The sequence below is a fragment of the Eubalaena glacialis genome, chromosome 11, assembly GCF_028564815.1.
Source record: "Eubalaena glacialis isolate mEubGla1 chromosome 11, mEubGla1.1.hap2.+ XY, whole genome shotgun sequence".
NCBI lineage: Eukaryota > Metazoa > Chordata > Mammalia > Artiodactyla > Balaenidae > Eubalaena > Eubalaena glacialis.
Window position 1 is genome coordinate 44,025,024 of NC_083726.1, and position 22,242 is coordinate 44,047,265.

The following is a 22,242-nucleotide window of genomic DNA, read 5'->3' on the forward strand; positions in this document are numbered from 1 at the left end:
TTTTTTTTACTTATGGATGTTAAATGTGTGTAGAGTTGTTTATAGTATATGTGAGCAGTGTCTGTAATAATATCCTTGATTTGTTCCTGATATTGGTAATTTGTGTTGTCTATTTTACTGATCTTTTCAAAGAATCAGCTTCTTACTCCACTGATATTTTTCTATTATTTTTCAGCTTGCAACTTCATTGATTTCTCCTCTTCATTATTTTCTTCCTTCTGCATGTTTATTTTGCTTTCTTTTCTTGTTTCTTTAGGTAAAACTTAGGTTATCCATTTAAGAGCTTTCCTTTTTTTCTAATGAAACCCTTTAGTGCTATACATTTCCCTCTCAGCACTGCCTTTGCTGAATTGCATTGGTGTGTGTGTGTGTGTGTGTGTGTGTGTGTGTGTGTATTTGTATCTATATATCTATCTATATTGATATATTTATATTTCTATTTCCTTGAGACTTCCTCTTTGACCCATGGACTATTTACAAGTGTGTTTAATTTCCAAGTGTTTAAAAAGTTTTTTGTTATCTTTGTGCTGTAGATTTCTGGATTGATTTCATTGTGTTCTGAGAATATACTCTATATATTCCAAATTCTTTTAAATTTGTTGAGATTTTTTTTTCATTGTTATTTTTTAAAATTTAAGTATGGTTGATTTACAATGTTGTATTAATTTCTGCTCTACAGCAATTTTATGGTTCAGGATATGGTCAATCTTGGTTAATGTTTCATAGACACTTGATAAGAATGTGTATTCTCTAGTTATTGTTTTATAAATGTCAATTAGATCCTAGTTGGTTAATGGTATTGTTAAGTTCTTCTATGTCCTTGCTGACTTTGTGTCTGATTGTTGAGACAAGAGTGTTGAAATCTCCAAATGTAATTGAGGACTTTTCTATTTCTCTTTTCAGTTATATCACCTTTCCTTCCTGTATGTTAAAGGTCTGTTGTTTGAGAAATACAAATTTTTTATTACAATTTATTTGTGATGGATTGATGGTTTTATCATTATTTAATCTTATTTTCTGTCTCTGGTAATTTTTTTCTCTGAAATTTACTTTATTTGATATTAATAAAGCCACTTCTATTTTATTTTGATTAATGTCTATCTGATGTGTCTTTCTCCACCCTTTTATTTTCAACATACCTATATCATATTTGAAGTGAGTTTCTTGGTTATAGCACATTGTTGGCTCATTTTTGTTTGTTTGTTTTTAATCCACTCAGCCAATCTCTGTTATTTTAATTTATGTATTTAACTGTTTACATTTAATACCCTTATTGATATAAATTCAAGCATGTCTACCATTTTATTGTTTATTTTTTATTTGCTCCCTCTCTTTTTCATTCCTGTTTTATTTTTCCTGATTTCCTGTGAATTATCTGAACATTATTTAGAATTCTACTTTGATTTATCCATAGTGCTTTTCAGTATATATCTTTTTTTAAAATTAATTTTAAAAAGTTTATTTATTTATTTATTTTCTTATTACTCATCCATTTTATACACATCAGTGTACACATGTCAATCCCAATCTCCCAATTCAACACACCATCACCCCCACCCCCAGCTACTTCCCCCCTTGGTGTCCATATGTTTGTTCTCTACTTCTGTGTCTCGATTTCTGCTCTGCAAACCGGTTCATCTGCACCATTTTCTAGGTTCCACATACGTGCATTAATATATGATATTTGTTTTTCTCTTTCTGACTTACTTCACTCTGTATGACACTCTCTAGGTCCATCCATGTCTCTACAAATGACCCAATTTTGTTCCTTTTTATGGCTGAGTAATATTCCATTGTATATATGCACCACATCTTCTTTATCCATTCGTCTGTTGATGGGCATTTAGGTTGCTTCCAGGACCTGGCTATTGTAAATAGTGCTGCAATGAACATTGGGGTGCATGTGTCTTTTTGAATTATGGTTTTCTCAGGGTATATGCCCAGTAGTGGGATTGCTGGGTCATATGGTAATTCTATTTTTATTTCTTTAAGGAACCTCCATACTGTTCTCCATAGTGGCTGTATCAATTTACATTCCCACCAACAGTGCAAGAGGGTTCCCTTTTCCCCACACCCTCTCCAGCATTTGTTGTTTGTAGATTTTCTGATGATGCCCATTCTAACTGGTGTGAGGTGATACTTCATTGTAGTTTTGATTTGCATTTCTCTAATAATCAGTTTTGTTGAGCAGCTTTTCATGTGCTTCTTGGCCATCTGTATGTCTTCTTTGGAGAAATGTCTATTTCGGTCTTCTGCCCATTTCTGGATTGGGTTGTTTGTTTCTTTAAATATTGAGATGCATGAGCTTTTTATATATTTTGGAGATTAATCCTTTGTCCGATGATTCATTTGCAAATAATTTCTCCCATTCGGAGGGTTGTCTTTTCGTCTTGTTTATGGTTTCCTTTGCTGTACAAAAGCTTTTAAGTTTCATTAGGTCCCATTTGTTTATTTTTGTTTTTATTTCCATTACTCTAGGAGGTGGATAAAAAAAAATCTTGTTGTGATTTATGTCAAAGAGTGTTCTTCCTATGTTTTCCTCTAAGAGTTTTATAGTGCCCGGTGTTACATTTAGGTCTCTAATCCATTTTGAGTTTATTTTTGTGTATGGTGTTAGGGAGTCTTCTAATTTCATTCTTTTACATGTAGCTGTCCAGTTTTCCCAGCACCACTTATTGAAGAGGCTGTCTTTTCTCCATTGTATATCCTTGCCTGCTTTGTCATAGATTAGTTGACCATAGGTGCGTGGGTTTATCTCTGGGCTTTCTATCATGTTCCGTTGATCTATATTTCTGTTTTGTGCCAGTACCATATTGTCTTGATTACTGTAGCTTTGTAGTATAGTCTGAAGTCAGGGAGTCTGATTCCTCCAGCTCCGTTTTTTTCCCTCAAGACTGCTTTGGCTATTTGGGGTCTTTTGTGTCTCCATACAAATTTTAAGATGATTTGTTCTAGTTCTGTAAAAAATGCCATTGGTAATTTGATAGGGATTGCATTGAATCTGTAGACTGATTTGGGTAGTAAAGTCATTTTCATAATATTGATTCTTCCAATCCAAGAACATGGTATATCTCTCCATCTGTTGGTATCATCTTTAATTTCTTTCATCCGTGTCTAATAGTTTTCTGCATACAGGTCTTTTGTCTCCCTAGGTAGGTTTATTCCTAGGTATTTTATTCTGTTTGTTGCAATGATAAATGAGAGTGTTTTCTTAATTTCTCTCAGATTTTTCATCATTAGTGTATAGGAATGCAAGAGATTTCTGTGCATTAATTTTGTATCGTGCAACTTTACCAAATTCATTGATTAGCTCTAGTAGTTTTCTGGTGGCACCTTTAGGATTCTCTATGAATAGTATCATGTCATCTGCAAACAGTGACAGTTTTACTTCTTCTTTCCCAATTTGTATTCCTTTCATTTCTTTTTCTTCTCTGATTGCAGTGGCTAGGACTTCCAAATCTATGTTGAATAATAGTGGTGAGAGTGGACATCCTTGTCTTGTTCCAGACCTTAGAGGAAATGCTTTCAGTTTTTCACCATTGAGAATGATGTTTTCTGTGGGTTTGTCGTATATGGCCTTTATTATGTTGAGGTAGGTTCCCTCTATGCCCACTTTCTGGAGAGTTTTTATCATAAATAGGTGTTGAATTTTGTCAAAAGCTTTTTCTGCATCTATTGAGATGATCATACGGTTTTTCATCTTCAATTTGTTAATGTGGTGTATCACATTGCTTGATTTGCGTATATTGAAGAATCCTTGCATCTCTGGGATAAATCCCATTTGATCATGGTGTATGATGCTTTTAATGTGTTGTTGGATTCTGTTTGCTAGTATTTTGTTGAGGATTTTTGCATCTATATTCATTAGTGATATTGGTCTGTAATTTTCTTTTTTTGTAGTATCTTTGTCTGGTTTTGGTATCAGGGTAATGGTGGCCTCATAGAATGAGTTTGGGAGTGTTCCTTTTTCTGCAATTTTTTGGAAGAGTTTGAGAAGGATGGGTGTTAGCTCTTCTCTAAATGTTTGATAGAATTCACCTGTGAAGCCATCTGGTCCTGGACTTTTGTTTGTTGGAAGGTTTTTTTTTTTTTAATTTTTATTTATTTATTTATTTATTTATGGCTGTGTTGGGTCTTCATTTCTGTGCGGGGGCTTTCTCCAGTTGCGGCAAGTGGGGGCCACTCTTCATCGCGGTGCGCTGGCCTCTCACTATCGCGGCCTCTCTTGTTGTGGAGCACAGTCTCCAGACGCGCAGGCTCAGTAATTGTGGCTCACAGGCCCAGCCGCTCCGCAGCATGTGGGATCCTCCCAGACCAGGGCCTGAACCCGTGTCCCCTGCATTGGCAGGCAGATTCTCAACCACTGTGCCACCAGGGAAGCCCTGCTGGAAGATTTTTAATCACAGTTTCAATTTCATTACTTGTGATTGGTCTGTTCATATTTTCTGTTTCTTCCTGGTTCAGTCTTGGAAGGTTATACCTTTCTAAGAATTTGTCCATTTCTTCCAGGTTGTCCATTTTATTGGCATAGAGTTGCTTGTAGTAGTCTCTTAGGATGCTTTTTATTTCTGCAGTGTCTGTTGTAACTTCTCGTTTTTCATTTCTAATTTTATTGATTTGAGTCCTCTCCCTCTTTTTCTTGATGAGTCTGGCTAATGGTTTGTCAAGTTTGTTTATCTTCTCAAAGAAGCAGCTTTTAGTTTTATTGATCTTTGCTATTGTTTTCTTAGTTTCTATTTTATTTATTTCTGCTCTGATCTTTATGATTTCTTTCCTTCTGCTAACTTTGGGTTTTGTTTGTTCTTCTTTCTCTAGTTCCTTTAGGTGTAAGGTTAGATTGTTTACTTGAGATTTTTCTTGTTTCTTGAGGTATGCTTGTATTGCTATAAACTTCCGTCTTAGAACTGCTTTTGCTGCATCCCATAGGTTTTGGATCATCGTGTTTTCATTGTCATTTGTCTCTAGGTATTTTTTGATTTCCTCTTTGATTTCTTTAGTGTTCTCTTGGTTATTTAGTAACATATTGTTTAGCCTCCATGTGTTTGTGTTTTTTACATTTTTTCTCTGTAATTCATTTCTAATCTCATAGCGTTGTGGTCAGAAAAGATGCTTGATATGATTTCAATTTTCTTAAATTTACTGAGGCTTGATTTGTGACCCAAGATGTGATCTGTCCTGGAGAATGTTCCATGCACACTTGAGAAGAAAGTGTAATTTGCTGTTTTTGGATGGAATGTCCTACAAATATCAATTAAATCTATCTGGTCTATTGTGTCATTTAAAGCTTGTGTTTCCTTATTAATTTTCTGTTTGGATGATCTGCCCATTGGTGTAAGTGAGGTGGTAAAGTCCTCCACTAGTATTGTGTTACTGTCGATTTCCTCTTTTATAGCTGTTAGTAGTTGCCTTACGTATTGAGGTGCTCCTATGTTGGGTGCATATATATTTATAATTGTTACATCTTCTTCTTGGATTGATCCCTTTATCATTACATAGTGTCCTTCCTTGTCTCTTGTAAAATTCTTTATTTTAAATTGTAGTATATCTGATATGAGTATTGCTACTCCAGCTTTGTTTTGATTTCCATTTGCATGGAATATCTTTTTCCATCCCCTCACTTTCAGTCTGTATGTGTCCCTAGGTCTGAAGTGGGTCTCTTGTAGACAGCATATATATGGGTCTTGGTTTTGTATCCATTCAGCACGTCTGTCTTTTGGTTGGAGCATTTAATCCATTCACGTTTAAGGTAATTATTGATATGTATGTTCCTATGACCATTTTCTTAATTGTTTTGGGTTTGTTTTTGTAGGTCCTTTTCTTCTCTTGTGCTTCCCACTTAGAGAAGTTCCTTTAGCATTTGTTGTAGAGCTGGTTTGGTGGTGCTGAATTCTCTTAGCTTTTGCTTGTCTGTAAAGCTTTTGATTTCTCCATCGAATCTGAATGAGATCCTTGCTGGGTAGAGTAATCTCGGTTGTAGGTTCTTTCCTTTCATCACTTTAAGTATATCATGACACTCCTTTCTAGCTTGTAGAGTTTCTGCTGAGAAATCAGCTGTTAATCTTACGGGAGTTCCCTTGTATGTTACCTGTCGTTTTTCCCTTGCTGCTTTCAATAATTTTTCTTTGTCTTTAATTTTTGCCAATTTGATTACTATGTGTCTCAGCGTGTTTCTCCTTGGGTTTACCCTGTATGGGACTCTCTGTGCTTCCTGGACTTGCGTGGCTATTTGCTCTCCCATGTTAGGGAGGTTTTCAACTATAATCTCTTCAAATATTTTCTTGGGTTCTTTTTCTCTCTCTTCTCCTTCTGGGACTCCTATAATGCGAATGTTGTTGCGTTTAATGTTGTCCCAGAGGTGTCTCAGGCTCTCTTCATTTCTTTTCATTCTTTTTTATTTATTCTGTTCCGCAGCAGTGAATTCCACCATTCTGTCTTCCAGGTCACTTATCCGTTCTTCTGCCTCAGTTATTCTGCTACTGATTCCTTCTAGTGTATTTTTCATTTTAGTTATTGTATTGTTCATCTCTGTTTGTTTGTTCTTTAATTCTTCTAGGTCTTTGTTAAACATTTCTTGCACCTTCTCGATGTTTGCCTCCATTCTTTTTCCGAGGTCCTGGATCATCTTCACTATCATTATTCTGAATTCTTTTTCTGGAAGATTGCCTATCTCCATTTCATTTAGTTGTTTTTCTGGGGTTTTACCTTGTTCCTTCATCTGGTACATAGCCCTCTGCCTTTTCATCTTGTCTATCTTTCTGTGAATGTGGTTTTTGTTCCATAGGCTGCAGGATTATAGTTCTTCTTGCTTCTGCTGTCTGCCCTCTGGTGGATGAGGCTATCTCAGTATATATCTTTATATAGATGTTTTAGTGGTTGCTATAGGTATTACATAATATATAAGTGTAACTTATCACAAACTATTGGTGTCACCATTTTACCAGTTTGAATGAAGTGTAGAAATATTACTTCCATTTAGGTCCCTTTGCCACTCACTCCACCAATAATACAATTGTCTTAAATATTTCTTCTATATCAAGAACCATATATGTTCCATAACCAATATAATATAATGAATATCACCATAACCAATGTTATAATTTTTGCTTTAACTCTCAAACATAATTTAGAAAAGATAAGGGAATAGTTTGTTATGTTTACTCATAGTTTTACTCTTTGCCTTGCATTTTCTTCATTCCTAATGTTCCAGGAATCCTTGATTTATCATTATCATACTATTTTAAGATCTTTCTTTAGGTATTCTTTTAGAGTGCGTCTGATTATGATAAATCATCTTAGTTTTTCTGAATCTGAGAATGTCTTAATTTCAATCTTCATTCCTAAAGTATATTTTCTCTATGTAGTATTCTTGACTCTTTTTCGAAATTGAAATTAAAGTTGAAAATGTTGTGCCACTTTCTCTGGCATCCTTGGATTTGGTAGAGAAATTTGAAGACACTGAATTTGTTGTTCTCCTATCTGTAATGTATTGTTTCTCTCCAGTTACTTTTAAGCTTTTTTTGTCTTAGGGTCTCTGAAGTTTGATTATGATGTATCTTGGCATGAATTTCTTTGGGCTTATCATATTTGGCCTTTACTCAGAATTGTTTATATCTTTATCCAAATTTTGGAAGTTCTCAGCCACTATTTCTTAGAATGTTTTTTCTGGCCCTCCCCATCTTTCTCAATTCCTTCTGGGACTCCAATGACATGAATATTAGATATAATATTTTGTTATTGTCTCGTAGATCCCTGATGTTCTGTTCATTTTTTTTTTTCAGTCCATTTTCTCTCTGTTGTTCAGATTTGGTAATTCCTACTGTTCTATTTTCAAGTTCACCGGTCTTTTCCTTTCCCATTTTCATTGCCCATCCAGTGAATTTTTAATTTTGGTTTGTCTATTTTTTAGTTCTAAAATTTCCATTTGAATGTGTAACTTTCATTTCCTAGCTAAGATTTTATTTTTTTTCATTCCTCTTAAGCATTTTTGTAATAGCACCTTTAAGCATTTTTATGACTATTTTTTTGATATCTTTTTTTAATTGAAGTATAGTTGATTTACAATGTTTCAGGTGTACAGCAAAGTTATATATATGTATGTATATATTCTTTTTATGATGTCTACTTTTAAATCCTTGTCAGATAATCCTAACATCTGTGCCATTTGGGTGTTGACAACTGTTGTCTTTTCTCATTCACATCGAAATTTTCCTGGTTCTTGGTATGTGACCAATTTTTTAAATTGTATCCTTGACATTTTGAGTTTTATATTATGAGATTCTAGATCTTAGTAAATCTTCCAGTTTTAGCAGGTCTTCACTGACACTACTCCAGTGGGGGGAAGTCCTACTTATCACTGGTTGGTGGGCAAAAGTCCAGGATCCCTACTCACTTTTATTAGCCCTGCTGTGGGGAGGGTTTTCTTGTTACCACTGGAAGGAGATAAACATCCAGGCTCCCTCTTTGCTTCTGCTGACATCATCTCATGGGGAGAGAAAGGGGTACCTTGTTATGACCAGGCGGGAATGAAAGTCTAAGCTCCCCACTTGACCTCTGCTGACACCTCAGGAAAGGAAGGGGTATCTATTGCCTCAGATGAGGCTGAAAGTCCTGTTTCCCCATATGGCCTCCATTGACACTGTTGGGGGGGGTTGTTGTGAGGTGCACTTCATTATTGCTGGGTGGTAGTGAAAGTGTATGCTCCATGCTTGGCCTCCTCTGACCCCACCCTGGCTGGGAGGGAGAGGGGCACCTCATTACTGCCTGGTGGGGGCTGGAAGTCTCCTCACTCTCCTCTGACACATCACTGGTGGAGAGGTGGTGGGAGGGGTGCTTCATAAGTGTCAGGCAAGGACGATAGTCTAAGTCCTCTACTTGGCCTTTGTTGAAAAGGATAAGAGGCTTGTTTTTTCCCCATGTTGTTTGTCCAGAAGAGGATGGTTACTGTAGAAAATAAAACAAACAAAAAACATTTCTGCCTTACTACGCTGTCCCTTTCCTTATTCTCTGGCAAGAGAGGGCAGGTTTTTCTTGAGGCTTTTGTTTCCGTCATCCACTGACATTTCTGGATTTCAGGCTTCTTTAATACCCAGTCCAGGATTTACAAGAGTCAAAAAGGAAATCCAGGGAACTCACCTTGTGTCATTCCTTGAGTCTTGGAGTCTCTAGTGGATCTGTCTGCTTTCTTTTCTCCAACTTTAAGTCTTCTGATATTTGTTTTATATAGAATATCCAAGGTTTTTAGCTATACTTAATGGGGAGAATAGGGCAAATGGATCTACTCCAACTTGTTGGGAAGGTAATTTTTTAAAGTTTTTTGCTCATTGTATTTCCCATTCCTAACTCCACAACTCTAAAAGAAGGCATTCCCAATAGATAGATAGATACCCTATAATTCCTTGACTCAAGAATTTTGGCATGGCAGAAACCTTGAGCAGCTAAAAATAAAGGCTGCTACCAGTATCAGAATCGTAGCCTTGAGCATACAAAAAGATCTCAGAGGGAATGGTAGGACATTGGACTCGGAAGGTAGGGTATCTAATATGGTTCTTCCAGCCTTCGTCATGATTTCTGTGGCATAGGACTACCATGGAAGCAGTAGCATGTCCAAACCTGGAAGGACAATGTCACTGGCATCCCAGTGGTCACTAGTTTGGAAGGATAATAATTATTATTGACTTGATTCCTAAAGATGCTTCCTTTATCGTTTGGAACAAAGACTTCAGATTTTGTGTGTGTGTGTAACAATGGGGGAAGATAAGTCCAAAAATGTTAAAGATCACATTTTTAACTCCCTTGTCAATGTGAGGACTAAAAATTACACTGAAGTTGATTTAATGAAAATAAATAAATGCCATTATGTTTCCATTTTAGGATTGTAGATTTAAATTCATGCTATTAATCTCATTGGTTAATTTCCTATATTCTTCTTTTGACATTTTAATCACTAATTTTCTTTCAAACTGCAAAAATTGTCGTATCAAAAATTTTGTTTTCAGTATTCAAGAGAGACTTCAGTAGTTTTCAGAGGATGGTATATAATTTACTCTTCTGAAAAATGAATAGACTGAGTGATGAGTTCTGATATACCAACCTCCACCAAAATTATATGAACTTGAAACAGGTAAAATACCACAAAGACAGAGCCTCCATTTTTTTCTCGCAGATACAGTTCAGAACCAAACCAAGAAATCAACAACAGCAAAGAAATGTTTTCAAGCCAGTTCTTTTCACCTAACATATTCTTAGCTATAGTTTTTATGCAATTCATTTCTTTTCCAAGATATCTCAGCATATCTATAGCCTCTAGAAAACTTTACCTCCCATTAAGCCTGTGAGAATCCTAGTCTTTTGCCTGGATCATTGGGAGATTTCTCTGCTTTAAAAGGGAAAAATGATTAGCTTTAATCTGGTATATATTTTAAAAGAAAAAATATTAATTAAAGTACAGTTCTACCATGAAATAGCTTGTACCAAGTCATCCTCTATCCAAAGTGTGGTACAAAAGAAAACTATTCTGTCATTCTAATTAAGATATAGAATTGTTACTATCCAAATGGTAAAGACTATGGTCTTGAAAAAGTAAGAATTAATATCTGATGGCTAAGGAATTATATTTATTCAGAACATGTATTTCAAACCAGTTCAAACATACATAACATGTACAAATTATAATTCCCTAGATGTATGTATAACTAAAAACATATATTTGCATTTTAAAATTCCCAAGGAGTCTATAATTATAGCTCATTTGTTTTGATTGAACAATGTAATTAAAATTTTTTCTAGAAAAAAGTTTAACGACCTCTCAGATCTGGCAATGCTTTCACTTAAAACTTAATTGCTATTAAGTCTCTGGCCCTAAGGGAAATTTTTTATTGAGCAGTATTCTGCCTTAACTTGTAAATGGAAGAATTTGACTTATAGACATGAATCTCTTTAAAAAGCCTAATCACTTGTCTTATGCCTAGTAACTAATAATTCAAGTACATTCTAGAAGATCTTGTAATCACAAACACTCATACTATGAATCACACCTATATAACAAGTTCCTCTACACAAGGAAGAAGAAGAAAGCCTACCAAGAAATTCTTCAAAATAGAAACTAAACACAAAGATATTTATAATAGTTTCATCTGATGGAGAGTTCCCACACTACTTTTTAAGGATATGCTCAGATAATCATGATGCTTCTGCTTATGCTGTGGCAAGAAACATTATATTGTGCATAGGGTTGAGAGCAGGAGGATACTGGGATGTATTGTATGCTACTGAAGAATTTATTCTATACACAGAGAGGATAAAAAAAATGTTCAGCAATAAAAATATATAGCATAGTAGTCACTATTCAAAATTCCTGAAAGGAATATACTAAATAATGCAAATGACAAAAATAATACTTTAAAATGGATTTATTGAGGTATAATTGATACACAAAAAAACTGTACATATTAAATGTGTACAATTTGATGAGTTTGGACATATGCAAACACTCATGATACCATCACCACGATCAAGGTAACAGACATAATCAACACTTCCCAGTATTTACTTATATCCCTTTGTGTGCTTCTTTTTTTTAAAATAAATTAATTTATTTTATTTTTGGCTGCTTTGGGTCTTCATTGCTGCGTGGGGGCTTTCTCTAGTTGCAGTGAGCGGGGGCTACTCTTCGTTGTGGTGCACAGGCTTCTCCTTGTGGTGGCTTCTCTTTTTGCGGAGCACAGCTCTAGGTGCGTGGGCTTCAGTAGCTGTGGCTCACTGGCTTAGTTGCTCCGTGGCATGTGGCATCTTCCCGGACCAGGGCTCGAACCCACGCCCCCTGCATTGGCAGGTGGACTCTGAACCACTGTGCAACGAGGGAAGTCCCTCCCTTTGTGTTTTGTTTGTTTTTATGGTAAAAACACTTAAAAAATGAGATCTACCTTCTTCACAAATTTTGAAGTGCACCATACCTTATTGTTAACAATAGGCACCATGCTATTTGGCAGATCTCTAGAACTTATTCATCTAATGTAACTGAAACTTTGTACCCTTTGAATAACAATTCCCCAATTTTTCCACCTCCAAGCCCCTGGCAACCACTACCGTATTCTCTGCTTCTATGAGTTTGACTATTTTAGATACCTCCAATAACTGGAATCATACAGTATTTGTCCTTCTGTGACTGGTTTATTTCACTTAGCATAATGTCCTTCAGATTCTTCCATGTTGCCACAAATGGCAGGATTTCCTTCTTTTTTAAGGCTGAATAATATTCCATTGTATGTATATACAACATTTTCTTTATCCAGTCATCTTTTGATGGACCCTTGGGTTGTTCCTATATCTTGGCTAATGCAAATAGTACTGCAATGAACATGGAAGTGCAGATATCTCTTCAAGATCCTGAGTTTTCAATTTATTTTGGATAGATACCCAGAAGTGGGATTTCTGGATCATATCATAGTTCTATTTTTTAATTTCTTGAGGAACCTCCATACTTTTTTCCATAGCTGCAGCACAATTTTACATTCCCACTAACAGTGTACCATGGTTCCAATTTCTCCACAACCTCACCAAAACTTATCTTAAAATTTATTTGTGTTATAATTAGTTACCACCAGCATAACAAACATTTGCAGTTCAGAAGAATAACAATCTGAATGAGTCATTAATTTAATAAAAAATGGGGATGAAAAGAAAGCAAAAGAATGCTAAAGCTCTTACATTAGAATAGCAAGAGGATCAGTAGATACCCTCTTATTCTTCACATTGGTAAAGCAATTATCCAATGAATGACCTTGGGAGCTCTTGTTATACTGCCTGTCACTGAGCTAGCTGAGTTTGGGGGCACTCATTTGCCCCAGCCAGAGAGGCTGAATCCTAACTCATTTTCTCTACAACCTGTGTTAAGTATGAAATTAAACTTTGTTTCATTAAGCCACTGAGATTTCAGGGTTTATTTCATATCAGAGCTCAGCCTAGCCTCCTGTAAAACTTATTGCTGGAAGTGCAGTGCAGCCATAATAAAAATCCAAGCTCATACCATTTGAGACCTAGGTAGGAAGGATCCCTGCTCTGGGTCCAGACTTTATAGGACATCACATATTACACACACACACACACACACACACACACACACACATACACACTTTATTTTAAAATGAGGAGAAAGATTCTCCTCATTATAACCTTAGCACGGGTTCAATGAGACCTGCAACACTGAATGTCTGCATCTTTTGCCACATGTTTTTAAAGCAAAAGGTGTCTGTATCTGAATAGTAAAAAGGCTTGTGAATATTGTTGCTGATGACACTGGAGACAGACACTGCTTCAGAGTCCAAGAAAGATTTGAACCATGGAAGCTCTTAGGTTAAGAGAAAAGCTCAACTTGTCAAATCTTTCATTTCAGCATGAAAGCAGTAGATTCATGCATAATATAATATTGTTTAGAAGTACTACTGAAGATCTGTTTCCTCACTTCTCTCTTCATATTCCCATTTCAGGGATAAGGAGACATTTTGCAATGGTAACAAGTTTCTATTACTGTTAAGTAGGGATAAATGTAGTTTTTTATGTCACCTAAGTGAAGCATGACATCAGTTCTTCACATTGGCCAGTAGATGGATATGAGCACTAGAGTAGTAAATAATCTTATTCTTATAAAAATATTTAAGAAGACAATTAAATTTTCCAAAAAATTAAAAAATATTTAAAATACTAAAATTGATGACCATTCGTTATAACTTTAACCCTAACCCTAACCCTGTAGTTATAACTATAAAATTGTAGCTATAATTTTAATGGACAGTTTTGATTATTTTAGAAGAAATGGAAATTTAGTTAATAACATCAATGAAAATGAGGAAAATTATCCTGACCGAATCCAGATCTGAGCAGATTAGATGAAATCTCTGAAACCACATATTCTTTACTAAATAAAAATTTAACTACTGAGCCAACAATGAGACTATATGTGGGCTTCCATTTTTGTACTTCTTCTAGCCCACAAATGTTAGTGGCAAGCTTGCCTTAGCTATGTGGTAGAGATTACCAGTTAGTTGGCGAGCAGTGAGGAAACTTATGTCAGAGGAATGTTGGCAAACCATGTGATTCAGAGCCAAAATATCTGAAAAAATGTGATCTATTACTCAGGGGGAAGATCATGAGTCCATTGAACTTGAAGCTCTAAGCAGAGGTTGGAAAACAGATAATTAATAGTATTTGTAGGTTGTAGTGTGGGTTCAAGAAGATACTATAAAAGTATTTAAAACACCGGCCAGTTTGGAAGCAGAAAGAGAGAATCAAGAAATGTGGGGCTTTTGAGAAATGGAAAAGGAGCTGCTTCTATATAAAAGGCTTTGAGACCAATGTTGTAAAACTTTCATGTGATTAAAAGCCTCAGGGCAAAGAGAAGATGAAGTATGTGATTCCAAGGAAATCCTCTTAATTGATTAAAAATTGCCTCAGCAAATGGAACAGTTTAAGACTGTACCCATTTCCCCAAAATTCATGTTTCAAGGTAACTGGCATTAAGATGAAAAAGAAAAGCACCAGGGTGAGAAAACAAAGAAATAAAGATTTGAAAATTTCTCCAAACTATACTTTAAGCATGGGTATTGGTACTTGGAACTGACTGGAGGTATATAGCTGAAAGACCTTCAGAGTTTTGGAGAGAGGTGTATTCCCAAAGATACTGTAAACCTGTTATGAAAAAGCAATGAATGCAAGATATTTTAATGACTCTTAGACCTTAAACTTCTGTGGGCAGAAAGCAGTCTGAGAAGGCTGTGTAGCCCTCAAAGATGGCATATTTCCCAAGGCCCACTTCAGACTGGTCCAAGAAGAATGAGGGATAAGGAAGAACATTTTTAAGGGAGAAGATAGTGATCACAGAAAACAATGGACAAGGGAACGCCTATCACCTCTAATCAAATAACTTTTCTGACTCCCAGTATAGCAGGTCTTCATAATATCTACCCTAAAGATTTCAGAATTGCTCTGAACCAATGATTGCTGTGTAGCTCCCATTCTTCCACTTTCTGATTAGAAGTGTTTGTTATAGTTGTCTTGTCTATGTGTTACCATTGCATATTGTTTATGTGTGGGACAGTCACTAGGCTAAGAGTATCCACAACGATTGCCACCCCACTGGCCCCAGCAAACCTGCGTAAAAGGGAGCTAAGTCTAGGCCAGGAACAGCTCCAAGTTTTCCTTTCTCATCCACTCTTATCACTACCTTGGAGGAGATAGCCCAGCCAAGGTGTGATTTCTAGCTGCATGCAAAAGGTCCAGACTGAATTCATACAAATGAGTCCATGAAACTTATCGCCCAGATACCTTAGGATGAACCAGAGAAGTAAGATTCTAGCCCGGGTTTTTCCTCACCATGTGTTTCATGTTGGCTGCAGTGGGCTGGACTCTGCCACGCGCTTCGTTGTGAGCTTTCACGGACTCGTCTATAAACGTCTGATTTGTGATGGAGGGGACTTTGGGAGGCGATTTACTGGCTACCAGACAAAGACCTAAGGTCCATAAGCAGCTCAATTTCTTCCCTAAAATCATGGTGGGACGCAGAGAACGCCGTGACTGCACGGACCGGTAACGGCTCAGTCTGGCTTTCCCGGCTCCTGGGGACCACGCTCTTCCGCTGGCTCTAGTTTCCTGCGTGGCCTCGAGGCCAGCGCGGGGATGCACGGAATACTGGGCTCCAAGCAGGGAGGCTGGGCAGGCTGCAGGATTGGCCCGCCACAAAGCCCTGGGCTGAGGGATAAAGCCCTGAGTCTCTTTGTGGTGCAGTTTTAACCATCCAAGGTGCTTACTGTGGATCCAATCTGGAACCACTGCAGAGGGCACCTGGATTGTAATCCAAATTGCAACATGCAGGCAGCACATGTGTATAAAAGGACAACACGTGTAGGATGCTGACAATGGACCGAGCCTGGGCAAAGCCCTATAGAGTAGTTTCATAGACTCAGCTTCCGTGTATAGCTTTTAAAAAATTCATTGTTTTAAATAAACCGCAGCATCATGTTGTGCGTTTCCTCAGAGACTGGGAATAAAGCAAGAATAGGCATTTTGTATACTCGATGACATAGAGATCCTTAATTATTACCTTGTCAAACATTTAATTATTTAATAATTTGCTTCTGTGGTCTCAGTTGAAGAGACAGACTGCCTAGAAAGATAAACATAGACGTGTGGAAAAGTGGGCAAAATCTTTCCTTCTTGATACTTAAATTTGGAACAGACCTACTGCTTGGTGACTAGTAAACTTCAGTTAAAGGACTGCTTTAGTTGGGATGCTAAAGACTAGGACAGAGTACATTTGATTGCTTATTTTACCGACACTGCAATATGAATCAACTTCATTTGGCTTAATGTTTTAAATCTATTATATGTAATATTGTTATTCAATAAAAAACAGCATTTTTTCCCTGTGACATTAAATGACATTTTTTCAGTATTTCTGTGTTTCAAATAAATGTCTTTGATTATTTGAGGTTGTTTACAATGTCATTTAATTCAAATGAACATATATATTTACATTTACTGATATTCTAGCCAATTCTAGTAGTCAGTTAACCTTGCCTCTAAAAGAAAAAAAAATTGATACAACTAGTCATTTTTTTAATAGAAAGCAGAAAATTAAATTATAAAATGGGGAAAAATAAAAGGATCCTATTGGAAATTCTATGGAGCAATACAGAAAATACTTCTGGTCTACTATATGCCAATGGAAAATTGCAATATATGTGACTTTAGCATTATTTACATAGTCCAAACTGAGCTTCTGATATCCACACCCCAATCCTGATCCTCCCATAATCTTCCCTAATTCAGTTAATGGCAGCTCCATTTTGCTGACTGCTTAGGCCCCAGACTTTGGAGGCATTTAGTCCCTTAGTAAATTCTGTTGGCTTTGTCTTTATGTTTTCAGACTTTGACCACTGATCACCATTTGAAATGGCACCTCCTTGATTTCATGGATAATTACAATGACTTCCTAGTGGATATTCCTACTCCCACTCTTAATCCCCTGTAGTCTTCTCCCAAGATTGCAGTCAGAGTGATTTTATATAGTCTTTAGTATACTTAAATATTTTGAGTGTCTACTATGTACCAGGCATTCTTCTTGGTCCTTGAGATTACAACCATAAAAAATAAAACAAAGCAATCTGCCTTCCTGGAATTCTAGTGAAGGGAGACAGACAATAAATAATAAGCATGATAAATAAATTCTACAGTATGATAAAATGGTGATTATGTCTATGGAAAAAATAAATTAGGCTAAGGAGTTTGGGAACACTGGGGTGAGGGTGGGGGTGATGGTGATTTCAAACGGGGTGATCAGTGTGGATGTCTTTGAGAAGGTGCCTTTTGAGAAAATGCTTGAAGGGGATGCAAGACGGAAGCATGTGGATACTGGAGGAAGAGTGTTCAAGGAAGAACTTTAAATAAAGGTGGAACTTGTAAAGCAACTATACTCCAATAAAAATTAATTAAAAAAAAAACCAAAAAACAAAGCAAAAAAAAATAAAGGTAGAACTATAATATAGGCAATAATCATGTGGAATATGGGAGAGCTTAGTGATTATAATTGAACTATTCTAAGGTACTTGTATTACTGGGAGAAGAGGAGAGATAATGAGCAACTTTTGACTTCGTTAAGTAATGCACACATTAAATATTTAAGAATGACTATTAAAAGAAAGAATACCAAACCAGTAGAGGGAAAATGACAGATGAAGAATAATCATTCCAAGAGAAGTCAAGAAATCAGAAAGAATTTGTACTTTTTTCCTGTCTTCATGTATGTATTTAAGGTTATTCATGTTCTTTCAATTACAACTTAGCTGCAACTCATAAGGTTTGAGAGTGTATTGCTTTTATTGCTATTTAATTATAAATATTTCAAAATTTCCATTATGACTTATTCCTTGATTCCTTAAATTCCTTAGATTTCTCCAGATGGGTTTTTAAGCCATTTTTTTGGTTATTGATTATATTTCATTACATTTGTGGTCAGAGAATATGAACTATGTGATATAAAACCTTTGCTGTTGGAACACAGATGAAGAAATAGATAAAATAAAGAGAAAAAAGAGTCAAGAAGTATCCACATATACATCCCAGAACTTGTGTATAATAGAGATGGCATTTCTGATGAGTTAGGTGATAAGGACTTTTTAAAAATATTCTTATATAATTACTTATCCCTATGGAAAAATGTAAGATTTAATCTCTTTCTTACACAAAAATAAATTCCATATTAAGACTTAAATGTGAAAAAAAATCTCTACAGGAAAATAAGAGAGTATTTCTGAGTATTTCTAGGACCTCATACCGTTGCCTCTATGTATACTTATCTTCATATTCAAATATTTAAATACTATTCTCAACACAGCATCCAGAGTGATTCTGTTAAATGTGAGTCAGATCGTGTCACTCCACTGCTCAAAACCTTCGAACTGATGGCTTCCTATGGCATCCAAAGCAAAATCCCAAGTCCTCACATTAAACTTCAAGGTCCTAAACAATGCAGCCCCTCTCTGATCTCATCTCCTACTTCTCTCCCCTTCCTTTTCTCTCTTTCAGACACTTTGGCTACTTTGTCACTCCTGGAAAAAGCTAAGATGCTCCTGTTCCAGGGCATTTGCTCTTGTTTCATTTGCCTAAATTCTTTTCCCCAGAAAGTTACATGGGTCTATTAAATATTTGCTCAATTTACATCTTTTCAAAATACTTGAGAGTGGTATTTTATATTACCCATCCTATACCTATCACTTCCTATTGGCCTTTTTCTGTTTTATATTTCTTCATAACCCTTACCCTCACATTTTGTGATATAATTTATTTATCTATATTGTTATCATGTTCCCCCTCAATTGAATAGGCAGGGGTTGCATATTATTATTATTTTCTACTACTGTATCCCCAGCATCTCAACAGAGGAGTTCAATATTTGCTGAGAAAATTAATAGACAAACCCTTTAAGACTCCAATTAAATGTTAGTTCCTTTTATGAAGTCCTCTAATTAGAAGGAATCTCCAATCATTAAAACACTTTAGCTTCCTATATCTTATTACAATATTTTATTTCTCTTTTCCCCTCTGTATTAGTCAGGGTTGTTCAGAGAAACAGAACCAATAGAACATATATCCCCAACCTCTCTTTATACACATACACACACACACACACACACACACATACACATTTTAAAGAATTGGCTTACACAATTGCGGGGGCTGGCAAGCCCCAAATCTGTAGGGCAAGCTGACAGGCTGAAGATTCAGTTAAGAGTTGATTTTGCAGTCTTCAGTCTGCAGGCTAGAAACTCAGGCTGAATTTTTATATTGGACTGAATTTCTATTTTGCCTCTACATCCAGTCTTCTTTGGGAAACTTCAGCCTTTGCTTTTAAGGCCTTCAACTAGTTGAATGAGGCCCACCCACACCATGAAGAGTAATCTGCTGTACTCAAAGTCTATTGATTTAAGTGTTAATCACATCTAAAAACTATCCTCATGAAACATCTATACTGGTGTTTGACCGAACAACTGGTCATCACTGTCTAGCCAAGTTGACACATAAAATTAACCATCACACCCTCTTATTCCTCTAAACACTTCATGTACCTATCTTATTACTTTATTCTTCTTTTCCCCTCATATACTGCATTCAGTCAATTTACAAATCCTGTTGGCTCTACTTTTAAAATAATCCAAACACTTCTTCCCATGCTGTGGACAGCCAACACCCTGGTTAGAATCACCATCATCTCTTACTGGAACAAAGGCGGTAGTATCCTTCTCAGTTTCTCTATATTCATTCTTGCTTCATTACAAATTATTTTCAATAGAAAAGCTAGATTATTCCTTTTAAAACATAAGTGCCCCTCTTTTCAAAACCCTCTAATGACTTCCTGTCACACTTATAAAATTGAAAGTCTAGATGTGGCTCACAAGGCACTGCTTAATCTGACCATGGCTAATCTCTGGCCCATATCCTACATTCTCCCCTGGCTCACTCTGCTTCAGCCACATCCATCAGCTTGACAAGGATGCTCTCTCCTCAGGCCTTTTGCACTTGCTGTTCCCTTTGCCTGCGAATTCCCCTCAAGGAAACCATACCTGATCATACAACATCTCCTACTGTCAGTGTCTATCCCATTAACCTCTTATATTTTTCTTCACTGTATTAATTGCTACCTGACATTATTTATTTATTTAATGTTTGTCACCTCTATTAGATTGTAACCTTCAATAAAAGAGTGGCTTTGTTTCCTTCACTGCTAATATTTATAGCACCTAGAGCAGGTACTGAACCCTTATACCCTCAGTAAATATTGTTGAATGAATTAATGAAGAAACGATCACTCTTTTACTTTCTAAAAATGTTGTATACAACTGTAAGCTTCTTTAGAAACCATATCTTATTTGTCATAGACATACTAGGGCCTCACTAAATATTTTAGACTCAATAAATAATTTAGAAGGCAATACTGGCTAGGCATATATTCTTTACTTTTTCTAACACTGGTTATATTTGCAAATAGTAGGTGTTCAATGGATGCTCTTTGAGCTTCAAATACAATTTACTTTGGATCTGCAAATAGTCGAGGTTAACATATGGCTATTTAGTTTTACTTTGTGTATAGAGAAATTAATTGGCAGTAATAACAAAAGAACTTTTGTAATGAATTGTTTTGAAAATTGGCAAAAAAGTACAATTTATATGATCAACACATCATCCAAGATTACTGCTTCTACACTAGATGTTTTCTGTATTCAGAAATGCTGAAGCAATTTAGGTGTACTAAACCTAAGTGCCAGGAGCAGGGAAGGATATATCTTAATGTTATTTTCTTGAATATCTATTTGTGGAATGGGCAGAATTAGTCAGGCACTAGAAGTTTTTAAGGTCTTTGATTACTTTTTTAAAGTTTTTGGTTTCATTTTTTTTCAGTTTATTTTTGCTTTTCTCTCTGTATGGGGGTAATAGGTGGATGAAATTTTATAGAGTATAGGGAAGAAGTAGGAGTGATTACCTTATACCCATTGACTTCACTCATTTTATGCTTTAAAAATGCATTTGTATTCTCACTCCAAAAACTGGTTCCAATTTGCAAATTTAGATACACTTTTTTAAAAATTTAATTAAATTAATTTATTTTTTATACAGCAGGTTCTTATTAGTTATCTATTTTATACACATCAGTGTATACATGTCAATCCCAATCTCCCAATTCATCACAGCACTACCACCACCATCCCCCAACCACTTTACCCCCCTTGGTGTCCATACGTTTGTTCTCTGCATCTGTGTCTCTATTTCTGCCCTGCAAACTGGTTCATCTGTACCATTTTTCTAGATTCCACATATATGCATTAATATACAATAATTTTTTTTCTCTTTCTGACTTACTTCACTCTGTATGACAGTCTCTAGGTCCATCCACGTCTCTACAAATGACCTGATTTTGTTCCTTTTTATGGGTAATATTCTATTGTGTATATATGTACCACATCTTCTTTATTGATTCATCTGTTGATGGGCATTCAGGTTGCTTCCATGACCTGGCTATTGTAAATAATGCTGCAATGAACATTGGGGTGCACGTGTCTTTTTGAATTATGGTTTTCTCAGGGTATATGCCCAGTAGTGGGATAGCTGGGTCATATGGTAATTCTATTTTTAGTTTTTTAAGGAACCTCCATACTGTTCTCCATAGTGGCTATATCAATTTACATTCCCACCAACAGTGCAAGAGGGTTCCCTTTTCTCCACACCCTCTCCAGCATTTGTTGTTTGTAGATTTTCTGATGATGCCTAATCTAACTGGTATGAGGTGATACCTCATTGTAGTTTTGATTTGCATTTCTCTAATAATTAGTGATGTTGAGCAGCTTTTCATGTGCTTCTTGGCCATCTGTATGTCTTCTTTGGAAAGACGTCTATTTAGGTCTTCTGCCCATTTTTTGATTGGATTGTTTGTTTTTTTGATATTGAGCTACATGAGCTGTTTATATATTTTGATACACACATTTTGACAGGAGTTAATTTTGAAAACAACAGCAGATTAGAAAAACAACTTGATTTTGTGGGAAGAGAACTGGATTAGGCTTCAAAAGATCTTAGTTCTAATTTGGGTATCTGACACTTGGATGAGTAGTTCAGGAAAGTTACAGCATATTAGAGTAGAATGGAACCTTAGAAATATCTCAAACCAGACCTTTCCTTTTACTGATGAAGAGTTGATGC

The 22,242-nt window shown here is 36.0% G+C and overlaps 1 protein-coding gene across 1 annotated transcript in view; it reads right to left on the reverse strand.

Moving 5' to 3' along the window:
• GLIPR1L1 (GLIPR1 like 1) overlaps positions 1 to 15,543 on the reverse strand; it is a 32,383-nt gene extending 16,840 nt beyond the window's left edge. Inside the window, exon 1 of the mRNA XM_061205233.1 lies at positions 15,367 to 15,543. Within this exon, the coding sequence (XP_061061216.1) occupies positions 15,367 to 15,543 (177 nt within the window). The remainder of the gene's footprint in view (positions 1 to 15,366) is intronic.
• Positions 15,544 to 22,242: the final 6,699 nt, after the last annotated feature.